Here is a 23,459-nt window from a genome sequence, read left to right on the forward strand (position 1 = left end):
TTAGGGGTGTAAATTTAATGGCACAGCAATAAATATAGAGTAAGGGACAGGAGGTGGCAAAGAGGGTGTCACAAACCACCCAATGAGTATACTTTCCTTCCCAAGACATGCATTAACACTTGCCTAACACAAACAGGTCCATAGACGCACACAGTAATGTTATGGTTTGATATTTCAACATCACAGACACCCAAACAGCTTTAGTGCAACAGATGACTTACCTAAAAATTTGTCGGGGACAATAAATGTCTCATCTGGTTTGAGCAACGCAGGGTATGTTACACCTGCGTTATTCTTTGAATCATGATACAGTTTATTTCGACCTAGATCCCAGCCCCATGACTGGTCATTGCTGCCAACTAGGCTCTGGAAAAAAAAAAGAGAAAAACATTAACTACTGCATTATCTTTCATTATAACATCTATAATTTTAACATCAATCCCCTACAAAAAACTTATATGAGGAAATGAATGACTATTTTTTTAGCTGAGAAACATCGACTAGCTTCAGAGAAAGTATCAGATATAGTACTACTTAAAATATTCACATTATCATAGTTAAATAAAGAGTGGTATAGTCAGAAAGGTAGTGACTCTCAACTAGGGTTGCCAGCTCTCCCATATTTGCCCCTAATTTTTAACAGTCTCCAAGCTTCTGTGTTATTCTTCTCTTTGAGCATTATTCTTCTTTATTTTTCTATAATGTAAAATTTTTTATTCTAAACATTTGATTTTGCTGTGATTTGTTTATATGAGTTTTGTTGTTCAAAAGAAGCATTAAAATATGCTGTATTTATAGAACGTAATGCTTGCCAAGAATGGGTTTTAAAATCAAACAGTATTAATGTTACAAATTTAGAAAAACTGGCGAGTTTTGTTCTAAGCCATACCATGTAGTAATGCTCATACAAAGAGGATATTTCATTTCATAAATAATAACTGAACAGATGTTCAAAACATGAGCACGACACATTAATCAAATCAGGGCTGAAAATTGCAGCCGATATTACACGAGACAAAATGTCTCAAAATACTCTTAATTTAAGCCTAGCTCCGAAGTGTAGAATAAAGATGTTTTTTAGTAACTAAACCATATGTGAAATTCTGTCGATTCCTTAATTTCCCGTATTTTCTTAAAAAAAAAGTTGGCAACCCTACTCTCAACAAACATTAGATGAAAGGTTCTTATTCATTGTCAAAAACAAATGAGGTCCCAATACATTATTTCCTACAAAATTAAGGAGTGTATTTATTGTTAATAGGAACATTAGCACGTTTTTGTTCTTGAGTAACGTGCATTACAACTATTTTACTTTTGGTCTTACAGATCGTAGGTTTACAAGCAAAACATATTCAGTCAAAAGTATTACTTCTGAAAAAGAAAAAAGGCGTTTGAAAGTTCTTGACAAAACTGAATCCTAAAAGTATTATTGCCAATAAGTTGGTTCTCTTTATGTGTATTCACTTTCAAATTATAAATTTGTACACACAGGCCTACATTATGTACAATAGTGGCAAAAAAAAAAAAAAAAAAAAAAAAAAAAAAAAAAAAAAAAAAACCGAACCGATCCTTGTAGCTGATTTCAGAGCCTTGTTCACTCCATAGCATGATAGACTGGTAACTAAGACTTTCGTGGTTCGAATCCTGCCTATGAAGGAAACTTTTTTTTGTTCCTTATTCAAATTTATTCCCAACACTTTTCAATTGTAGCGATATTTACTACTTAATTAACTTATTATTCCCAGAACATGAATTTTACCAGCAATCGAAAAGTATTGGGAATAAATTTGAATAAGGAACAAAAAAGAAGTTTCCTTTCCACGCAGGATTCGAACCACGGAAGTCTTAGTTACCAGTCTATCGTGCTCTGGAGTGAACAAGGCTCTGAAATCAACTACAATTTCGGTCCAGTTTTTTTTTGCCACTACTGTACCACAGTCTACTATATACAGTCGCGAAGCTTGAGGTGTTTTTTTGCAAAGCTCGTGATAAAGCGCTCCAAGCGGTTGGCAACTATAAACAATAGACTGTCCATGGTCGACTTTGGACTGTGTCGTGTTTCTATCGAGTGCTGGCTCGTTGCGTAATTCACATTGATGCTTGTGAAATGTTCGTTATTGGTTGTAATGAAAATGTTAATGGCTAAAATATAATAATTGGAATAATAATAAGAGACAAGGAGGAGACGTTTGTACTGCTATAAATTGTAGCAACAGAGAGAAAGAGGCCAGAGTTATCCTTTTTCCGATTTCCGAAATATTCAGAAAGATTCCTGGGTTTCCACAAGAATGCTGTGCAGAAACAAAACTGTTAATTTGAAGTTCTTTGTGGCTGTTAGAATACATTATATCCTTAAATTTCACAATGAAATGTTTCAGTCTAACCGAAAGGACATTAGATACCGGTTAAAGTTCTGTCACTTAGGCTGCTAAATTTCCAGAGAAATAAAGGTTAGGTCTATTTTTTTTTCAGACGATATATTTCTAGTTGTAGCTATTAATTTTGTTATTATTTTTATGTGTTATTTTACTAAAGACGTAGAAAAATTAAGTTTGTTTTAATGAAATTTATTGATCACGTTTTATTTTCAATTCTGGTGGGATTATTATTGCTTAGGCCTACTTTTTTCTTCAAAGGATATGTTTTTAATTATAGCTGTTAATTTTGTTGTTATTTTTATTTGTTACTTTACTAGAGACGTAGAAAAAGTCTGTTACAATAAAATTTATTGATCACGTTTCATTTCCAATTCTGGTGTGATTATTATTGCTTAACCTCATCCCACTTTAACTACGTAAGCCTACACTACAAGTACCGGTACATGTAAGTTACTCCATTAATTCATATTTCCATTATTATTATTGTAAAGAGAAATGCAAATTAATATTTATTGGTTTCATAGTTAATTATCGTTATAATCTTGAATGAGTGAAGCTATTATAGTAAATTTCAGTTCGTTTTGCACAAACAAAAATTATATTACTTATTTCTTGCAGGTATCTTCGAGTTTATGGTGGAATTTAATATACCTCATTAAAATAATAAATTAACTTTATGCATTTAATATTTTAATAATGGAAGGAAGGTGTTAATTTTTCCAAAAGAACAACGAAAGTGTAACATATTTTGTCGGCTGCTAGGAGAGAGTTCTGCGATGATGAGGCGATAGTAGCGATCCTAGTGGTGGGCAACTACTGTATATAGTAGACTGTGACTGTACATTATATATGCCTTTTTCTCAGAATTAATATTTTTGACTTAATGTGTTTTTCTTGTAAATCAACTAGATTTTATGCTCAGTAATTCATGATGCAAGACAGTACACATACCTGATACCCTACAGAATGCAATGGTGCATCCTGTGTTGCCACACCTACTACTGCATGTGTCCCTCTCTGTCGAGTAGACCAATGTACCTCCCACACATGTAGCCCCTTCGTGAGCCCCACTTTTCCTCGTATGCAGTCTGTACTTTGGGCTACTGGATGTCTATGAAACGTCAGTTTATCGTCATCCTGAAATAAATGGATTAATATTTGAAGTAGATACCTTATATTGGAAGATCTGAATTGTTACTAGTGTCTTACAAATTTATTTGTGTACTGATTGAGCTATTATTATTTTAAGAGCATTCTTCCCTCTTTCCACTGAGTTTTGACATAACAAAAAAAGCCCATCAGAGAAATGATTCCAGGATTATGCAATAAATGTACACACACACTGCGGTAGAAAACTAAGTGCAAATATCTAAGTAATCCAGGGCAATGAAAGCAATTAAAAAGTTATGCATTTTGCGTATCTTGTATTGCTTTACTCATCTGACGTTCTTAGCATAAATAGTATCGCATTTAGGTTAACAAACTGAAAAATTCATTGTAAGTCCTTCAGATGGCACGTAATCTAATTTTGCAGATACCCGGCCCCGGAACAATTTTTCCCTTGAAATTATTCAAATCTGCTTTACAGGAAGCTTTACCTGAAAGATTAGATTTGCATAATATATACGTCACTGTGTACGTTAATAGAAAACCACAATTTCAAGTCACAAAGAGTTTGTGTGCACTCGATGTGGGTCTCTGGCATTTCGTCAGCCCACGCGAGTTGTGTGGATATAAAGGGAAAAGTTGAGACGGTGTCGGGTAGAGTTCCCGGGTAGCTCAGTTGGCAGAGTGCTGGTACGTTCAACCAGAGGTCCTGGGATCGATACCCGACCCCGGAACAATTTTTCCCTTGAAATTATTCTAATTTTGCAGACGTTTAAAATGTTGATAAGTATTGAACAAACTACTGAGGAAGAACTTGCAGATAAATTTTCAGTTCGTAATGATTTTACCCATTATTCGTAACAAATTTTGCACTTATTTCCGTAACACTCTGATTCGATTCCTGATATGCATGGAAATTTATCTCCATTCCTTGAGACTGGCTGTTTGTCCTTGGTTTTGTACTTGCCCTGTGATGTCTCTGCAGGTCCCTGGATCGTGCTGACCATAAGGTCAGGGAGGCCTGCTATGTGAGAGAGTCTAGTGTTGGTCAAAAGAAAGACCAAACATCTAGAGGATGTTGTTGTGCCTCAGAAAGAATCTAGACTTTTTAAATGTAGAATCAACAAAATCATTTCAAGTAATTCAATTACAGAGTAACTTGATTATTTTTTTTTTGTCAGGAGTAACAGGATTACAAATGAAAATTTTCCATTCTCATAAAAGGTAAAAAACGTTAAAAAAAGATCTACTGCAAAACGCAAATATAAATTAATTATGCCTTAATTTTCACGTCGTGTCTACATTAATCTTACCCACCAATTCAAATTTAATTTCAACATCATTTGAAAAATGATATGACAACTACTGCTTAAGAATGTTATACAACATTTTGGCCTCTAATTCTGCGGTATAAATAGCATACAACATTTTGATCTATAATTTTGCCCTGTAAATAGCAATTAATCCTTGACAGAAGTTAGTCAAAATAATTATGTCTTAAGATGGAAAGATAACAAAACTGTAAGTGAATTTCATGCATATATTCTTGTGCATTAAATGGACTAGGTAGTATAGATGAAGAAAATTCACAATTTCAATTTTTGGCCTTAAAAATTCTCATTTTTTGTAAGTTAATAGATATTTAGGTCATGAAATGTTCTCTATAGAAGTCATGCCACCATGTAAGTCGCATGTAAGTGTCATATAAATTCCCCCCCCACCTTAATATTTTGGGAAATTTTTGTCCCATTTTCTCAGACATGAGTAAAGCTATAGTTCTCAATTTTAGCATACATCTTCTAAGCTCTACAGTACACACGTGGATAAATTTTTAATTATACATATACCGTACTGCAAATGTTTCAGGTACTAATGAATTATGTTAAGAATTTTTATTCGTCTTTTGTGGATATTTTTTGTATTAAAACTACTTAAGCTAAATAAACTGAACTTCACCATCAGTAAAAGTAGAAGAAATGGGAGAATGTGTGAAAAAATTCTGATTTTCAACCACTTTGTGAAGGTGGGTACTTAAGAGACACTTTTTCCATATTAAATATTGTTTTAAAATAGTACATTATGCAACGAGCCTATAATGATAGTAATTAAGAAGCGAGTATGGATGTTTATGAAACGAGAGCAAGCGAGTTTCATAATTTTCATACGAGCTTCTTAATTACCATTATAGGCGAGTTTCATGCGACTTTTTATGCTCGACCATATTTCTAACTTGAAATTACCGGTACTCAGATGTATACATTTTATTTGTATCTGACAAGATCGGAAGTGACCTTGTTCTAGGTCGTGAATTGTGAGATGTGCGCAGACGCGAAAGTACTGATTTTTTCCGAGGAACAATGTCACTGACCTTGATGTAATCCCATTAAACTTGATAATATTATAACCTTGATTATTAAATTCGACATTGAAAAACGAGATGACAAATTGAATTTATTTGAATATTATTTACAATTAACGCTAATTATTATAGTAACAGAACATAACCTTCTGTGACAGTATTGGATTTCCAGCCTCCGTGACTTTTCACTAATTCTCTTTCGATTGCATATCCGAGAATAATCGATACTTGCAGTTTTATAACGGTACAAAGCTGACTTGTCATTGGCTGAACACATGTAAGCTGAGTGATCATTGGCTGAAGACCTGTACTTTAATGAGTAGGTGTACTTTAATGACATGCATTAAAGGACAGCTACCAGGTGTATAATTAGTACATTTCGGCAGGGTCGAGCATAAAATATACTATAGCCACCAGAAACTAAAAAAAAATTATACTTAACTTTTATACTTTTAAAATTATTTGCAAAAAAGAAAATAATAATAATAATAATAATAATAATAATAATAATAATAATAATAATAATAATAATAATATAATAATAATAATAATGAAAATCCATGCAGGATTTGATGAGGTATGATTAGAGGTTGCAAAAGTTAGTTTAGCTATGGTTCATCTACTTAGTCAGTCTCCTTAATAGAAATATAACACCTACACTGTGAATAAATAAACTTGAAATAGTGCAGTGTACAGTTAAATTTCTTCATAACACGTAGCCTTATTATGTGCATGTCCTGAACTTTACGAGAAAGTGATAGTACAAACTTATCCAAATAAATGCAAATGGCAACGTGTTGACGATGCAATTTTTGTCTTCTGTACCTTAACAAATATATTTAACGATCGATCTTCAGCATTCCAGGCATGTTTCATTTGGCAGTCGCGACTTGCAGGCGGCATATCCAACAAGATGTCCAATCGGGCTGGACGGGCAAAATCTTGGGCCAGTTCACGTGGGATTACAGGCTTGTAGGGTTGTGGGCTCTCTCGATTCACAGTCTTTACACCTCCTGCGAAAAAATGTAAATAAATATACAATAACAACAAACAAAAATATCCCACTCCCTTTATCATGTGTATTGAAAGAGGTTTGTATTATCTTAATAACCTAATAACACATCAAATAAATAGAGCGAATTAATACCTTTGCCAATGAATTTGTTTAAAATAATTGAAATTACTCTAAGGCCCGGTTTCTTCAACCTTTGTTAAAATGCACCTAACATAGCGTTAATTAACTGTAAGTTAAAAGTATGAATTGCTGTTAAAAATATTGCGTTTCTTCGACTTTACATTTCACATTTTAACATTGTTTGTTAACTCTCTGTTAGGACCAGAAATTCTAGAGTTTAACCATAACCTATACCCAAATATAGGCTCACTTCTGTTTTCTGAACCCTGACAATTGCGATTCTTGCTTGTTTCCATTGTTTGATTCAGAGAGGATAGAAGTCATGATATTCTCTCAGGTTTGATTTCTGCTTCTTTCCTCATCTGTATCACAATAGTGTGGAGCGGCGTATTGGGATTGCTGTTATGAAATGGAAAATACTGGAACAAAAAGAAATCGAGGGACTAATTTCTCTTCGTTCGAAAGAAACCTTCTGCTGGAAATTATTTCGCAGTATAAACCAATTAATGAGAATAAACAAACAAATGAATCTAAGTTGAAAGCGAAAAGTGAGGCTTGGCAGAAAATAGCCTATACCTTTGTATGAACTTCTGGTCTGTCAAATCACAGAAATCATCCGCTCTGTTTATGTATTCATGGATATCATTTTCTAAATAATCCAGATATAGAAGTTCAGCATCTAACGCACCAGCCATATTGGATACTTCTATGCTAACAGAGAGTTAAATGATTTAACTGCATGAAATTGGGCAGTTAAATTAACATAGGTTTTAACAGCCTGTTAGTACTAACAGTAGTTGAAGAAATGCTTCAACTGTTAAGTTTACAGTTAAAATGGAATAACATACTGTTATAATTTAACAAAGGTTGAAGAAACTGGTCCTAAAACTTCTCAAATTCATCTCAACACACACTCTAGTTGCACAGGATTCCTCAGGTAGCTTATTAACATTTAATATGGTCTTTGATTTCAAATACTTCAACAGCAGCCACGAAATCATCAAATTTTAACTGACTTCTTAAAGAAAAGTTTAAAATTTTGAATATTTATTGCTTTCACTATTACTCCCTCCATTCCAGAATATGGTATAGAACAAAGAAAACAAGTTTGATTATTGCGCATGCGTGCACGAAATGTTTCTCATTGTGGTATTCTGTTCAAGAGTGAAGGGACTATCAGACAGTGCAGATATCAATGTTTCTAGTCTTCTGTAGTGCATCAAACTATAATATTTAAATAGTTCATTATGAACAGAAATCAAATGGGCACCTGCTGTGGTGTTCCTGTTGCAGAAAATGTAACACCAACCCAGTCAATTTTGAATAAAACATCTAAGGCACAAAAGCTGTATAAAAAAGGGTTGTAATTTATTGCAGTTTTCATGTTAATTTGCCTCTCTCAAAACAATGTTTTTTTTTTTTAATATTAATTTGACATCACACAGAATGTAATGTACTGTTATTTTAAAACTCATGTATCTCGATAAATGACAGTTCTATGAAACTTATGAATGGAATAAAACTAATCAGAAATCGTTTTTAAAGAAATTTTCGTTATGTCACATTTTTCATGAAAATCAATAATGAGGGAGATATTTCGATTCATTTAATTCAGTCCCCCTTATAGCCCCTCTTTTAAATAAAGTATTTTGAATGCCATATAGCCTAAAATCTAAGTTACAACGAACTTAATTTATATTCAAATTTCCATAGAAATCGGTTCAGGTTCAGGTTCCAGACATCCAGACAAAAATTAAAAAAATGCGATTTTTAGTCTCAGGATGGTTAATTATACATATTAATTACACCAATAATTTTTAGAAAAGCTAAAATTACCAAAAAATTCTAGTTACAGATTTATTATTATTATTATTATTATTATTATTATTATTATTATTATTATTATTATTATTATTATTATTATTATTATTATTATTATAGATTCCAGACTGAAATTTCACTACACCAACTATTCCAACTGTTCCAATCTTTCTTTCCTACTTCTTAGACCTTACTGGCATGTTTCATGGTTACTTCATACTGCTAGCTCACTTCATTATTTCAAATTATTACCTTTACACTATATTTATACACTTCACAACGTTATGTGTTGTTATACATATGATCGCTATCACTCTAAAATTTGGTCAATAAATCGATTCAAACATTAATTACACTGCACAATTAATGTGACTAGTTGAACATCATATTGCGCGCATAAAGAAGCACAGTAGTAGATTGTTCTACAACTTGGAGATTCATGGCATTCCTACAGTGTAATTAAACGCGGTTTCAGAATTGAACATTTGGAGTTAAATTGAATACACCTGTAATAAATTTTGTCAGCACTATGTAGCTCTGGTATTAAGTACATGCGAAGGGCTAACTAGCATTTCCATGCATTCAGATACATTTTAAACTGAAAAATGTTATGAGTAATTTATGGAATACACGCATACCTATGACTACAGTTCCAATTAAATTTCTTCCGTTTATCACCATTATTTTATTACAAACTTACCAGTTATTGATATTTAGAAGTAAGAATACATAATATGAATTTCGTGAGATGTGATTTACACGTGCACCTTCGTCTTTTAGTTCTGAAATGAGGCGATTTAAAATTTATAAATTTGTTAAAATGTTTTAGAATTTGGCTTACTTTCGAGAAAAGATGTAACTTCAGTGATATGTAAAAAATGCATGTGCATGCAATGTTGTCAGTCCGAAATTATTAGGACCTCCTGTAGCTTTTAGAGCTAACTATTGTACAAACAAGAACCTTACTATAGGGTCTTTAGGTCTTGAGGTTTTTAGTCGTCATACTGTACGGACAAGAAGGTTCAAAGTAACGGTGGTAGTGTACGTAGGTTATAAAGTAACTAACACAGTTGATATTAACATAATTTTTAAACTAAGCAATCAAGATGAACTGAACAACTATGGAATGTGTGAAAGAACGGGATTTAATACTTCTCAGCTGAGACATATCGATTTAGCAGTATTATCGACGAAGAACTGATGGTAATATTTCAATGGTGATTCACCCAGAACTCTCTGAAATCATATCCATTAGATACAAGAACTGAACAGTGAGTTCTGACAACAATAGACTCCAATAATTAAATCCTAACTAGAAGGAAAAAGCTCTATATAGAAATTTCGAGAAAGTAATTATAAGAAATCTGGGTATGGAGATTTTATCATCTCGTAAATTCGAAAAAATACATACAAAATCGACAGGTGCATAGCTTTACTATGCTGCATATACTGTTTTTACAAATATGAGAAGGCTCTGAAGTCTGATTAGTGAAATATGTAGCTAATCGGCGATGTAAGCATTGGAGGGGAAAGGAACTGGCCACCTTACCCCATTATCTCCTGGCCTAGTTGCCTCATGAGTGATGCCTTATTGGTGTTCAAACTTGCCTTCGGACAGTTGACTAAACAAAAACAACAACAAAGGGAAGGCAAGGAGAAAAAAAGGGAAAGCATGGAGAATAATGGAAAGGAGAACAAGGCAAAGGCAAGGAGAACAAGGGCAGACAAAGGAGAAGACAAAGAAAACGGGGGAAGACCAGGAGAAGGCAAAGAGAACAAGGGAAGACAAGGAAAAAGGGGGAAGACAAGAACAACAAGGAGAAGACAAGGAGAAAGGGGAAAGACAAGGACAAGGGGAAGACAAGGAGAAAGGGGGAAGACAAGAACAACAAGGGGAAGACAAGGAGAAAGGGGGAACACAAGGACAAGGGGAAGACAAGGAGAAAGGGGGAAGACAAGAACAACAAGAGGAAGACAAGGAGAAAGGGGGAACACAAGGACAAGGGGAAGACAAGGAGAAAGGGGGAACACAAGGACAAGGGGAAGACAAGGAGAAAGGGGGAAGACAAGGACAAGGGGGAAGACAAGGACAAGGGGAAGACAAGGAGAAAGGGGGAACACAAGGACAACGGGAAGACAAGGAGAAAGGGGGAAGACAAGGAGAAAGGGGGAAGACAAGGACAAGGGGAAGACAAGGAGAAAGGGGGAAGACAAGAACAAGGGGAAGACAAGGAGAAAGGGGGAACACAAGGACAAGGGGAAGACAAGGAGAAAGGGGGAACACAAGGACAAGGGGAAGACGAGGAGAAAGGGGGAACACAAGGACAAGGGGAAGACAAGGAGAAAGGGGGAACACAAGGACAAGGGGAAGACAAGGAGAAAGGGGGAAGACAAGAACAAGGGGAAGAAAGGAGAAAGGGGGAACACAAGGACAAGGGGAAGACAAGGAGAAAGGGGGAAGACAAGAACAAGGGGAAGACAAGGAGAAAGGGGGAACACAAGGACAAGGGGAAGACAAGGAGAAAGGGGGAAGACAAGAACAAGGGGAAGACAAGGAGAAAGGGGGAACACAAGGACAAGGGGAAGACAAGGAGAAAGGGGGAAGACAAGAACAAGGGGAAGACAAGGAGAAAGGGGGAACACAAGAACAAGGGGAAGACAAGGAGAAAGGGGGAAGACAAGAACAAGGGGAAGACAAGGAGAAAGGGGGAACACAAAGACAAGGGGAAGACAAGGAGAAAGGGGGAAGACAAGAACAAGGGGAAGACAAGGAGAAAGGGGGAACACAAGGACAAGGGGAAGACGAGGAGAAAGGGGGAACACAAGGACAACGGGAAGACAAGGAGAAAGGGGGAAGACAAGGACAAGGGGGAGACCAGGAGAAAGGGGGAAGACAAGGACAAGGGGAAGACAAGGAGAAAGGGGGAAGACAAGAACAACAAGGGGAAGACAAGGAGAAAGGGGGAAGACAAGGACAAGGGGAAGACAAGGAGAAAGGGGAACACAAGAACAAGGGGAAGACAAGGAGAAAGGGGGAAGACAAGAACAAGGGGAAGACAAGGAGAAAGGGGGAACACAAGGACAAGGGGAAGACAAGGAGAAAGGGGAACACAAGGACAAGGGGAAGACGAGGAGAAAGGGGGAACACAAGGACAAGGGGAAGACAAGGAGAAAGGTGGAACACAAGGACAAGGGGAAGACAAGGAGAAAGGGGGAAGACAAGAACAAGGGGAAGACAATGAGAAAGGGGGAACACAAGGACAAGGGGAAGACAAGGAGAAAGGGGGAAGACAAGAACAAGGGGAAGACAAGGAGAAAGGGGGGGAACACAAGGACAAGGGGAAGACAAGGAGAAAGGGGGAAGACAAGGAGAAAGGGGGAACACAAGGACAAGGGGAAGACAAGGAGAAAGGGGGAAGACAAGGAGAAAGGGGGAACACAAGGACAAGGGGAAGACGAGGAGAAAGGGGGAACACAAGGACAACGGGAAGACAAGGAGAAAGGGGGAAGACAAGAACAACAAGGGGAAGACAAGGAGAAATGGGGAAGACAAGAACAACAAGGGGAAGACAAGGAGAACAAAGGAAGACAAGGAGAATAATGAAAAGGAGAACAAGGCGAAGGCAAGGAGAACAAAGAGTATGCAAGGAGAACAAGGAGAAGGCAAGAAGAACAAGGAAAATAGAAGGGTAACAAGGATAACGAGGGAAAGACAAGAATAACAAGGGAAAGACAAGGATAACAAGGGGAAGACAATGAGAATGAGAGGAAGACGAGGATAACAATGGGAAAACAAGGGGGAAAACAAGGAGAACAAGCAGGAGGAAAGGACAATAAGTAAAAGACGAGAACAAGGGGAAGACAAGGAGAACAAGGGGAAGACAAGGAGAACAAGGGGAAGTCAAGGAGAACAAGGGAAAGCAAGGAGAACAAGAAAAATAGAAGGGTAACAAGGATAACGAGGGAAAGACAAGGATAGCAAAGGGAAAGACAAGGATAACAAGGGGAAGACAATGAGAATGAGAGGAAGACGAGGATAATAATGGAAAAACAAGGGGGAAGACAAGGAGAACAAGCAGGAGGAAAGGAGAATAAGTAAAAGACGAGAACAAGGGGAAGACGAGGAGAACAAGGGGAATGCAAGAACAAGGGGAAGACAAGGAGAACACAAGGGGAATACAAGGAGAACAAGGGGAAGATTAGAACAAGGTGAATACAAGGAGGACTCCAGACCAGAGCCTTGTTGATAACGTGCCTGATATCTTCTGCCCCATGTTCATGCCCCGGCTGCTGCGGGTGCGCCGGTGTTCCAGGTATGAGGCCGACTTGTTGGGCAGGACGGCAGCCTTGTAATTGTGACGACGCAGCTCCCTCAGCTCCAGGCTGGATGCGGCTGTGGCTGGAGCGGACGCAGAGGCAGAGGAGGCGTAACGAGACGCCCGTGGGCACTGACTGCTCACACCACGACTCTTGTACCTGCAACACGAGCGCACAGGACACGTTAGGCGTGCACTCAATGTACCTTCATTAGATACAATATATTATATCGAAAGGAAGAAACAAAACGCGATTCTAAGTATCTGTATACTAGCAATACTCTGAAATCATTTTCGCTGATAACTGTGTCCGGTCTCCAGATCGTTCATTTTCTTATAAGAACCTGACCTGTCTTTTAGGCAAATTGTTCCTATCCAATTTCAGGTAACATAAGCCGGATATTATGCACTTAAGCTTCATAGTCCAACTAGCTATATGTAGTTACAAACGAGCAAGCAATACTCCCACTCTGGTACAAATAATGCTGTTGCTTTTGAAAGTAGTAGCCAATTGTAATGGATAGCGTGCATTTCGGTTAGTAACATTCACTGTAAATGGCCACATCCACTGACATAGGATTGTGAGTGGCTTCAGTGGGTGGTGCTCGCTTTTCAAACGCTAGTTGAACTTCAACAGTTCAATGTCTGAAGAGTTAGTTACAAATAAGCAATGATTCTAACCCACATCACATCCACACAATTTTTAAATTTTAGTAGCCTATATAAAAATCCGGTTTCTTAATAACAGAAGAGATTTTCATTCTGAACTGAATGTATCCAAAGTAAATGAAAACCTCAAGTGATAAATTTAACAAAAATTTTCGCTGCCAGAATAATAAATAATTGAATAAAGTAACGGTTATAACGCATACTGTGACTGAACAAGATATTTAATTTACTTACAAAGAAGAAAAATAATTATTTACGAAGAGATCTATGGCCAGAGCTACCTTTTATTAACTACTCTAACTATACAATATGTATGACAGATAGATAATAATAATGAAAATATTTTATTACGAACACAATCAAAGAAAGAAGAAAAAGATGGGAATTAAATTAAACATACAATTATGGAAGTGAAATCCCATAAAAGTAAACTTAGAAAAGACAAAAACAGCAATATAAAAATCAACAACAATGCAGTGATAGAAGGATCAGATTCGTTGAAATTCAACGTATTTTTAAATCCATTGGTGCAGGAGCGTACGCAAGAGGGTGTTACCGGGTCTCTTGAACTTCCAAATTTTCACTGTCAGAGTAACAAAATCTACATCGACATTAGGCATAGCCCTCCTACCCATCCTTCAATATAATCCTTGTTCCTGTGCTTGGTGTTGCGACACGTTCGAATTATAACAATGCTATCTTTAAATTATAGAGAGATCTACTTCCTAGTACCGTCCTTGTAATAAACTGAACCCAACACAATAAATTCTTCTTTGTTAAAAATTGGATGGCAGTGAAAAAATTACGTATCAATGATTTTATAAGAATATTGATGAATATGTTCTATTAGAACATAGTATAATAATTCATAATAATACTAATAATAATCGGAGGGATAAACTAAAAAGCGAAGATATAAGGAAACAACCGAAGTGCGAAAGGATGGTCGAAGAGATTCAGAAGTACCAGAATACATGGTATAACCATATCAAGAGAATGTCCCCTGGACGTCTCCCGAGGCAAGCATACTTTTATAAGCCTACCGGCAGACGAGACGTTGGCCGTCCAAGGAAGAGATGGACGAAACAAATATTCCTTTAGTTTCGGAACGGGACAAAAACCCAATCCTTAAAAGGAGGAAGAAGACTAATAATAATAATAATAATAATAATAATAATAATAATAATACTTACTTACAAATGGCTTTTAAGGAACCCGAAGGTTCATTGCCGCCCTCACATAAGCCCGCCAGCGGTCCCTATCCTGTGCAAGATTAATCCAGTCTCTATCATCATACCCCACCTCCCTCAAATCCATTTTAATATTATCCTCCCATCTACGTCTCGGCCTCCCTAAAGGTCTTTTTCCCTCCGGTCTCCCAACTAACACTCTATATGCATTTCTGGATTCGCCCATACGTGCTACATGCCCTGCCCATCTCAAACGTCTGGATTTAATGTTCCTAATTATGCCAGGTGAAGAATACAATGCGTGCAGTTCTGTGTTGTGTAACTTTCTCCATTCTCCTGTAACTTCATCCCGCTTAGCCCCAAATATTTTCCTTAGCACCTTATTCTCAAACACCCTGAACCTATGTTCCTCTCTCAGAGTGAGAGTCCAAGTTTCACAACCATACAGAAGAACCGGTAATATAACTGTTTTATAAATTCTAACTTTCAGATTTTGGGACAGCAGACTGGATGATAAGAGCTTCTCAACCGAATAATAACACGCATTTTCCATATTTATTCTGCGTTTAATTTCCTCCCGAGTGTCATTTATATTTGTTACTGTTGCGCCAAGATATTTGAATTTTTCCACCTCTTCGAAGGATAAATCTCCAATTTTTATATTTCCATTTCGTACAATATTCTGGTCACGAGACATAATCATACACTTTGTCTTTTCGGGATTTACTTCCAAACCGATCGCTCTACTTGCTTCAAGTAAAATTTCCGTGTTTTCCCTAATCGTTTGTGTATTTTCTCCTAACATATTCACGTCATCCGCATAGACAAGAAGCTGATGTAACCCGTTCAATTCCAAACCCTGCCTGTTATCCTGAACTTTCCTAATGGCATATTCTAGAGCGAAGTTAAAAAGTAAAGGTGATAGTGCATCTCCTTGCTTTAGCCCGCAGTGAATTGTAAAAGCATCAGATAGAAACTGACCTATACGGACTCTGCTGTATGTTTCACTGAGAATAATAATAATTATTATTATTAATAATAATTAATAATAATAATAATAAAATTTTAAAATACTGATAATGTAAATTGTAAACAATTTTAATAATGACCCTCCCCTTGACAAAATTCTGCGTACGCCACTGCATTGGTGAACTGGTACATGAGCGAAATAGCCAACGGAAACACACTTTGTAGCCTACACGATTACGTCTAGTGGCTAAAGCGTTGGACTTCTATTTCTATGGCCCCAGATTCGATCTCTGACGTACCCCCGATTTTGTAACTCATCATCATCAGATTTATATCGCCGCCACCACCACCACCACCACCACCACCACCACCACCACCACCACCACCACCACCACCACCACCACCACCAACATCATGATTATGATCATCATATCTCATCTCATTGCGGTTGTAGAGTAGACTACCCTCCTATGGCGCACACTGGGCAACGACTGTATCGGTAAATTGGTCTACACAATTGGCTTCACATTGGTGTATGACTAACAGTTAAATATCCACCACTAGCAAAAAAAATAATAATAACATTTATTCGACGATATATTTATCACATTCAACATGTATTTTGCCTGAAACGAATCACGTACAGTAACAAAGTTTTGTTATAACCTGTAAGTAGATAATATTATGGTATGACATAATATGCATTGTACGTCACGCACGGACACAGGGAATCATGTCAAATGTTTCTAGTATTTCACTCCATCTTGAGACTTTTTTTTAGACTTTACACAATATTTTAGCGTGTTAACGCAAGTTTCTGGCGAATGTCACTGTCTACCAAATTACGTGACAAAATTACATTTCGTGACAATTGTGTGTTATAAGCTCTGTAGCATTTTGTTTTGTGAATGGACACGTTCATTTGCCTGTTGTGTGCTCATTTACCGTCACAAGAAATTTGACAAATCCATCCGAATGCAAAAACAAAAAGACACCAAAACGTGATCTTCTACAGTTTCAAAGTTGCGAGTTAAATGGCAAGTAAAGGAAGCATCTATAAAACATAATATTAACAGCCTCAGCTTCATAAGTGTAACTCATTGCGGTTATTCTGATATTCAGTGTCTATATTCACAATGAAAGAAAAAAAATAAAAATTTAAATAATGAACTACAGGTGTTATATTATAATAGAAGAAGCCGCTGAAGACAACATGAACTATTTTTAAATTTTATACAGGAAAATACATTATACGAAAGTAGCAGCCAGCACAAATTACAATTAGGCCTTTATTTTCGAATAATCGGATGAGGAGAAACAACAGAATTTACACTTACTCCATTGACATTGTTTCAAAATAGGATAATTAAAATTTGCTTAAAAAGTCAATTGATTGTCCAACAACTTTGATTTATTCCGATTTTAAAGTTTTCCAAAATTGAACGAATATACAGTATCATATTATCACAAAAATCGCCAAAATTACAAAGAAGAAAAGCATGTTTATTCTGCCAGAAGAAATTTGACACATCCTTCAGCTAAACATAAATGTCACACAACCACAGGACAATCACAGCCAGTGTTAAGGCCCAAGGTTATACAACTCAATATTGATAATAAATGTCAATGTTGATAATTCTAAACTGTGACCCTTTTTTCTGTTTCTTTTTTATAATATTAGTACATTAATAATGCGAACTTGCATTCTGTTTTCGATTTGATTCTGTTTTTCATCAACAGTAATCTCACTAGAGGTTTAGATTTATCTAGAGAAAATAAAAACTTGAGTGGGATTTAATTATTACACGATAATATGAAAGTATATAAAGATTAGAAGAAATAAAGTACTCTAATACAATAAAATATTAATTGATTTACTAAAATTCTATTTCACTAATGTTAGTTTCACCAATACGTTTTAACGGAATCGCCATTTTCAGTTGACCGTCTTTGCGGGGAAAACTATGACAATCGCAAAGCATGTTTTATAGAACCGTAAAGAATTTGCAGTTTGAAATGTTGGAAAAAAAAAAAAAAAAAAGAAAGAAAGAAACAAATGCTACGGAAGTGGTAAAAACAAACAAATGCTGGGGACGTGATAAAAATAAACAAATGCTAGGGAAGTGATAAAAATAAACAAATGATAGGGAAATGATAAAATTGTAGCGATAAACAGCCATGATTGGTTGAAACACATCCTTTCGTACCGTTTTATGCGTCAAAATTAGTATGATGTAATAAAAGTGTAATAGTATCTAAATTCCTGTTTTGTAATATTATATTAAATTTCGTCATATTTCATTTTTTTATATTGTACTCTTGTTATTTATAGGAACTGTCCCTGAACATGAACTTGCTCAGACGGGTGTACGTCAAGTTCATTCTGCATATGCATTTCGTATTGTTAAATACAAATTTGACTATGTTGCAGAACTACAGTCTGTTTCGAACAAATACTGTAAAAATGGACATTAGAAAGGCGGCACAGCATAACTTTGTGTTTGTATGAAAAGGACGCTTAAGGAGACGGCAGTACGTTAGAGTTCTTCATCTACCACTGCAGTAGTATTACTGTACCAAACAGGTAAGTCAGTTTCGTATCTGTAATAGCCTACATAGTGACAAACGGTTGCATTGTTTCATTTTTTTTTTGCCAAAGAGCTCACAGTGGAAGATATGCTACTCTTACAGTGATAGTAAATATTAGTTCATAAATGCAGGTGATTGTAATTAAAACATTGTTACCTCATGTTCTGATTAATTGTGTACCTTTCTTTACAGAACATGTTCAAAAGCACCGTCAACTTCAATACACTTCGCAGTTATTGTAAACAGTTGCTGTGTTGCTGATCTGAGCTGATTCGAACATACCTTTACTTGATCACAAGCATGTAAAATACGAGCGAGAAGTTATTCCACTTTGCACTTGTAGAAATCGCTCTTAAGCCAACCCCACAAACAGTAATCCAGTGGTGTAAGGTCGGGTGACTTCGATGGTCAAGAAATGACTCCACCGCGACCAATCCAACGTCCAGGATACTTTCATTGATCTTAGTACAGGGACATCACTTTATTTTTACCAACATTTTTAACATTAACCTGGCTATATTCGGAAACACTGTTGCCCCCTTCCATTACAGGAGTTTGATGTTACTAGTGCAATATGTAAACAAATCATTTTACTAGGTATAGAAGGAGAGAAAAGTAGTGTATCCATTTATGTTGTAGGGAAATACGATATTACGATTTTCAGTTTGATCATCACTTTTACGGAATTTATCAAAATACAGTAAAGTAGTAACATTTTTTTCTAAAAACTCAACTTTTCAGGCGGCTATATTCGTTATGTAATGTCTACTTTATTTAGCATAATTAATTATTGGTGTTAACATACAATATAGAGATGAATTTAAATTGAGGGGGGTCATAAGTAAAGGGCTGCAAGTGCACTTAAGTTACTTTTGAGAAAATGGGGTTTAAATATTTAAGCTTTCGTAAAACCGGTGAAATTTGTATTTAAATTTTAATGTGTGATGCGATTAAAATATCCCTTTGCCACTAAAATTTTAGATACTTTAGCTTACACTGGATGCACTTAACTCATGTTATTACAAATGTCACTAGCATTCCTTTGCTTCTAGCCACCTCAATTCAAAATAAGCTAATCTGAATTTTTAAACAAGTTGCTGAAAATGGTTGCCGTTCATTACAATGCAGGCTTCAATTCAGTACGCATATTATTAAAAACATTTTGAAGCATATCCTCTGAAATTGAATTTATCGTTTCTTCAATATAATTTTTAGTACGATATTATTAATATAGGTTCTTTCTTCTATAGAAAACGCAACCATATTTATGAAACACACTATACACTGCAGTGTTTACTTCACTGCTTGAAGACTTCGAACGCAACAGCGGCCGTAAGTTAGCGTGTCTGACGGGAGCAAGGACATTAGTGAAGGGGTGGGAGTGAAGTACATTCAGAAATGCAGGTACAATAAAAATGCAAGTAAAAATAAAATGATGTCCCTGTACAACCTAATATCATTTTGGTTGCGTTCGCATATGAGTGCTAATGAATGACATAAGACTGAGGCTCGTGATTTTCAAACAGCTGTATGTCAGATAGTGTTAAGAACAGGGCTTATGTTCATATAAACTTTTCTGTTCAGAATCACCAATATTATTACCTCTCACACCATGTACCTTTCCTCCCGACTTACTCTGTATATCTACTTAAATCATACAATTTATAAACTGAAGTTATACCTCTGACATTTTGAGTTTTTATAAAAACGCCTGTTTGTGTGCATCGCAGAGAATGGGTTTCATTTTGACTTCTACGTGCAGCGGAAATTATTGTATTATGAACTGAATTTCACAAAATTACAATACTGTGTGCAGAAACATAACTGGTGCAAAACATTGCCCCATTTTGTAATGTCTGAGCTGTTTCTTGTTTACCACTCGTCTGTTCACAGGAATACGGTTCTCAGAAATCGGAGGGGAGCCACTGTAGCTCTGCAAATGTTGAAAATAGGAACTCTGTTTATATTCTCGTCAGAGTAACCTGGTAAATCGTTTTTTCGCACATTAATACATATACAAGCATTATATACGTATATTACAAACATACAGGCCTTCAATTATATTGCAATACATACACAGACTATTGTACACTATATATGTACACATACAAACTGGAATGTATGTGCTGTGAAATGAAATGAATCTGTTAGCGCTGGTCTAAGGTTAGAAAAACATCAAGCCACAAATCATCGCATTTTGACGATAACAACATTTTCATCTTTGTGTGCCGGTTAATGCTGATAGATAGACCACTGCGAGTCAGAATCTAATTTGAATAACAGCTTTTAGAGTTGGTCAATCATGTCGATTTATTCACAATTAGACAAATGGCCCTGTAGTGGAGAAAAGGCCCACAGTGAAATTATCTTCTACCCGTTAGCAACACTAATGGACTCGTTTAATTTAGCCATATTTGGCAGAACATGTCGAACTGGAATTAACTAAACATACCGCATATATTTTCTTGTGCTTTGCATGAATATTACGAGTGTAAATCTTTTAAGAGTGGCGGACCCTTATTGACAAACGAATTAGAAGAATACTCGTACAGTACATATAAAGGAAAAGAAATTTCTAGGAACCATAACACAAAAGCTACATATTCGACAGAGAAAACTGGAGATATGATACCGAAAGAGAGTAAGGAAATGGGATAAATCATGGGGACAGAAGAATATTAAAAAATGGGAAGATGAAACTCTTGAGATCGGAACAGATCACGATGGTCTAAATCAGGCGTGTCCATTTAGTGGGTTGCGAGCATTTAGCACTGTAAGACGAAAAGTTTCCTCTCTTCAATCCCTTCCACTACTTCCTGCTTTAACAGAGGAACGATGGTATTAGTAGCGCTGGTACCTTCGCAATGTCTATCAAAATCATGTTATTCCGCGTCTATTATGAAGAAAAGGCATTTCCGTTCGTACTGGGAGGAAAAATCCTTGTTTGTATGAAAAGAGTATTAATTGCCTCATTGGCCGCAAAGTTTACGTGATTTTTCAAAACCAATATATAACGCCATTATACTACGTGCCACTCCAAATATTATGATTTAAAGGCTGTACCTATATTATTATTATTATTATTATTATTATTATTATTATTATTATTATAACAATAAATAAATTATTATTACTAAAGCAAGGAGATGTACTATCACCTTTACTTTTTAACTTGGCTCTAGAATATGTCATTAGGAAAGTCCCGGATAGCAGAGAGGGTTTGAAATTGAATGGGTTACATCAGCTTCCTGTCTATGCGGATGACGTGAATGTGTTAGGAGAAAATCCACAAACGATTAGGAAAAACATGGGAATTTTACTTGAGGCAAGTAAAACGATAGGTTTGGAAGTAAATCCAGAAGAGACAAAGTATATTAATATGTCTCGTGACAAGAATATTGTACGAAATGGAAATATAAAAATTGGAAATTTATCCTTCGAAGAGGTAGAAAAAATTCAATTACCTTGGAGAAACAGTAACAAATATAAATGACATTCGGGAGGAAATTAAACGCAGAATAAATATTCGGTTGAGAAGCTTTCATCATCTAGCCTGCTATCAAAAAATCTGAAAGAATTTATAAAACAGTTATATTACCGCTTGTTCTGTATGGTTGAGAAACTTGAACTCTCACTTTGAGAGAGGAACAGAGATTAAGTGTGTTTGAGAATAAGGTTCTTAAGAAAATATTTGGGGCTAAGAGTGATGAAATTACAGGACAATGAAGAAAGTTACACAATGCAGAACTGTACACATAATTCTTCACCTGACATAACTAGGAACATTAAATCCAGACGTTTGAGATGGACAGGGCATGTAGCACGTATGAGCGAATCCAGAAATACATATAGAGTGTTAGTTGGGTGGCCGGAGGGAAAAAGACCTTTGGGGAGCCAGAGACGTAGATGGGAGGATAATATTAAAGTGTATTTGAGGGAGGTGGGATATGATGATAGAGACTGGATTATTATTGCATAGGAAGGGACCGATGGCGGGCTTATGTGAGGGCGGCAATGAATCTCCGGGTTCCTTAAAGACATTAAGTAATATTATATTAATTACTTTAAAACATTTCTAATGTTACATAGATTACTGGTGTAGAGTATTATTATTATTATTATTATTATTATTATTATTTTTATTATTATTATAGTTCCTTTACTTGTTCCATACAATTGTGTATGCGTCAACCTGTACGCGTGAACAACTTTTTTTCACAGATGAAGATAGTGAAATCAAAACACAGGATATGTAATATTAGACAAAAACATTTTGACACATCATATGACGCCAGATTTTGAAGTTGTTTTTGCTCGAGTCTTCAGGCTTGTTTTTGACTAGAAGTGTGCAGCCAAGCAGTTCTGAATATTAAGCGTATTTCTTCAGTTTAAAAAATAACGAAGCATTACGTTAAATGCATATACAAGCTTCACAAACTACCTCTCTTTTAACCACAATAATTGAAGGTAAAAACCAATTTCTATTAGTCTAATATACTACGAGCAATGTATGAGTTGCCTTTAATAACTCATTTTTGCTATCACATCATATCCATTAGCCTGTTAGTTCAGTATAATATGAGACACACGATAAAGATTCATTCTTCGGACCTGGACGGTTACATTTAGTATCCCCATGTGGTATATTAATTGTACTTAATGATACACTTACCAGCGCCATTGTCACGAACTTGTCCATACTCTGTCATAATACAACGTACAAAATTATTCCGTAATAGTGAATTATTGTTAACTGTTGTACACAACTAAATTATTCAGCTGCACAACAATCTCGCACACACCACCATTATCAGGGATTCCTTTGCCAACATAGGTGCAAACATGCGTCTAGTATTCTTCAAAAGTACGTGCAGAGATAGCCTATTTGTGAGTAATGTAGCATTTAGCGGAAGAATAACTCTTTTT

At 35.9% G+C, this 23,459-nt stretch overlaps 1 protein-coding gene across 2 annotated transcripts in view; it reads right to left on the reverse strand.

Moving 5' to 3' along the window:
• Positions 1-23,459, reverse strand: part of gus (splA/ryanodine receptor domain and SOCS box containing gustavus) — a 246,740-nt gene that overhangs the window by 11,755 nt on the left and 211,526 nt on the right. For both annotated transcript variants that reach the window (XM_069813120.1, XM_069813121.1), the window contains exons 2-5: positions 13,056-13,276; positions 6,670-6,857; positions 3,330-3,515; positions 222-366 (exon numbers count right to left, since the gene is read on the reverse strand). In XM_069813120.1, the coding sequence (XP_069669221.1) occupies positions 222-366; positions 3,330-3,515; positions 6,670-6,857; positions 13,056-13,276 (740 nt within the window). The remainder of the gene's footprint in view (positions 1-221; positions 367-3,329; positions 3,516-6,669; positions 6,858-13,055; positions 13,277-23,459) is intronic.

The sequence above is a fragment of the Periplaneta americana genome, chromosome 16 (assembly GCF_040183065.1).
Source record: "Periplaneta americana isolate PAMFEO1 chromosome 16, P.americana_PAMFEO1_priV1, whole genome shotgun sequence".
Classification (NCBI taxonomy): Eukaryota; Metazoa; Arthropoda; class Insecta; order Blattodea; family Blattidae; genus Periplaneta; species Periplaneta americana.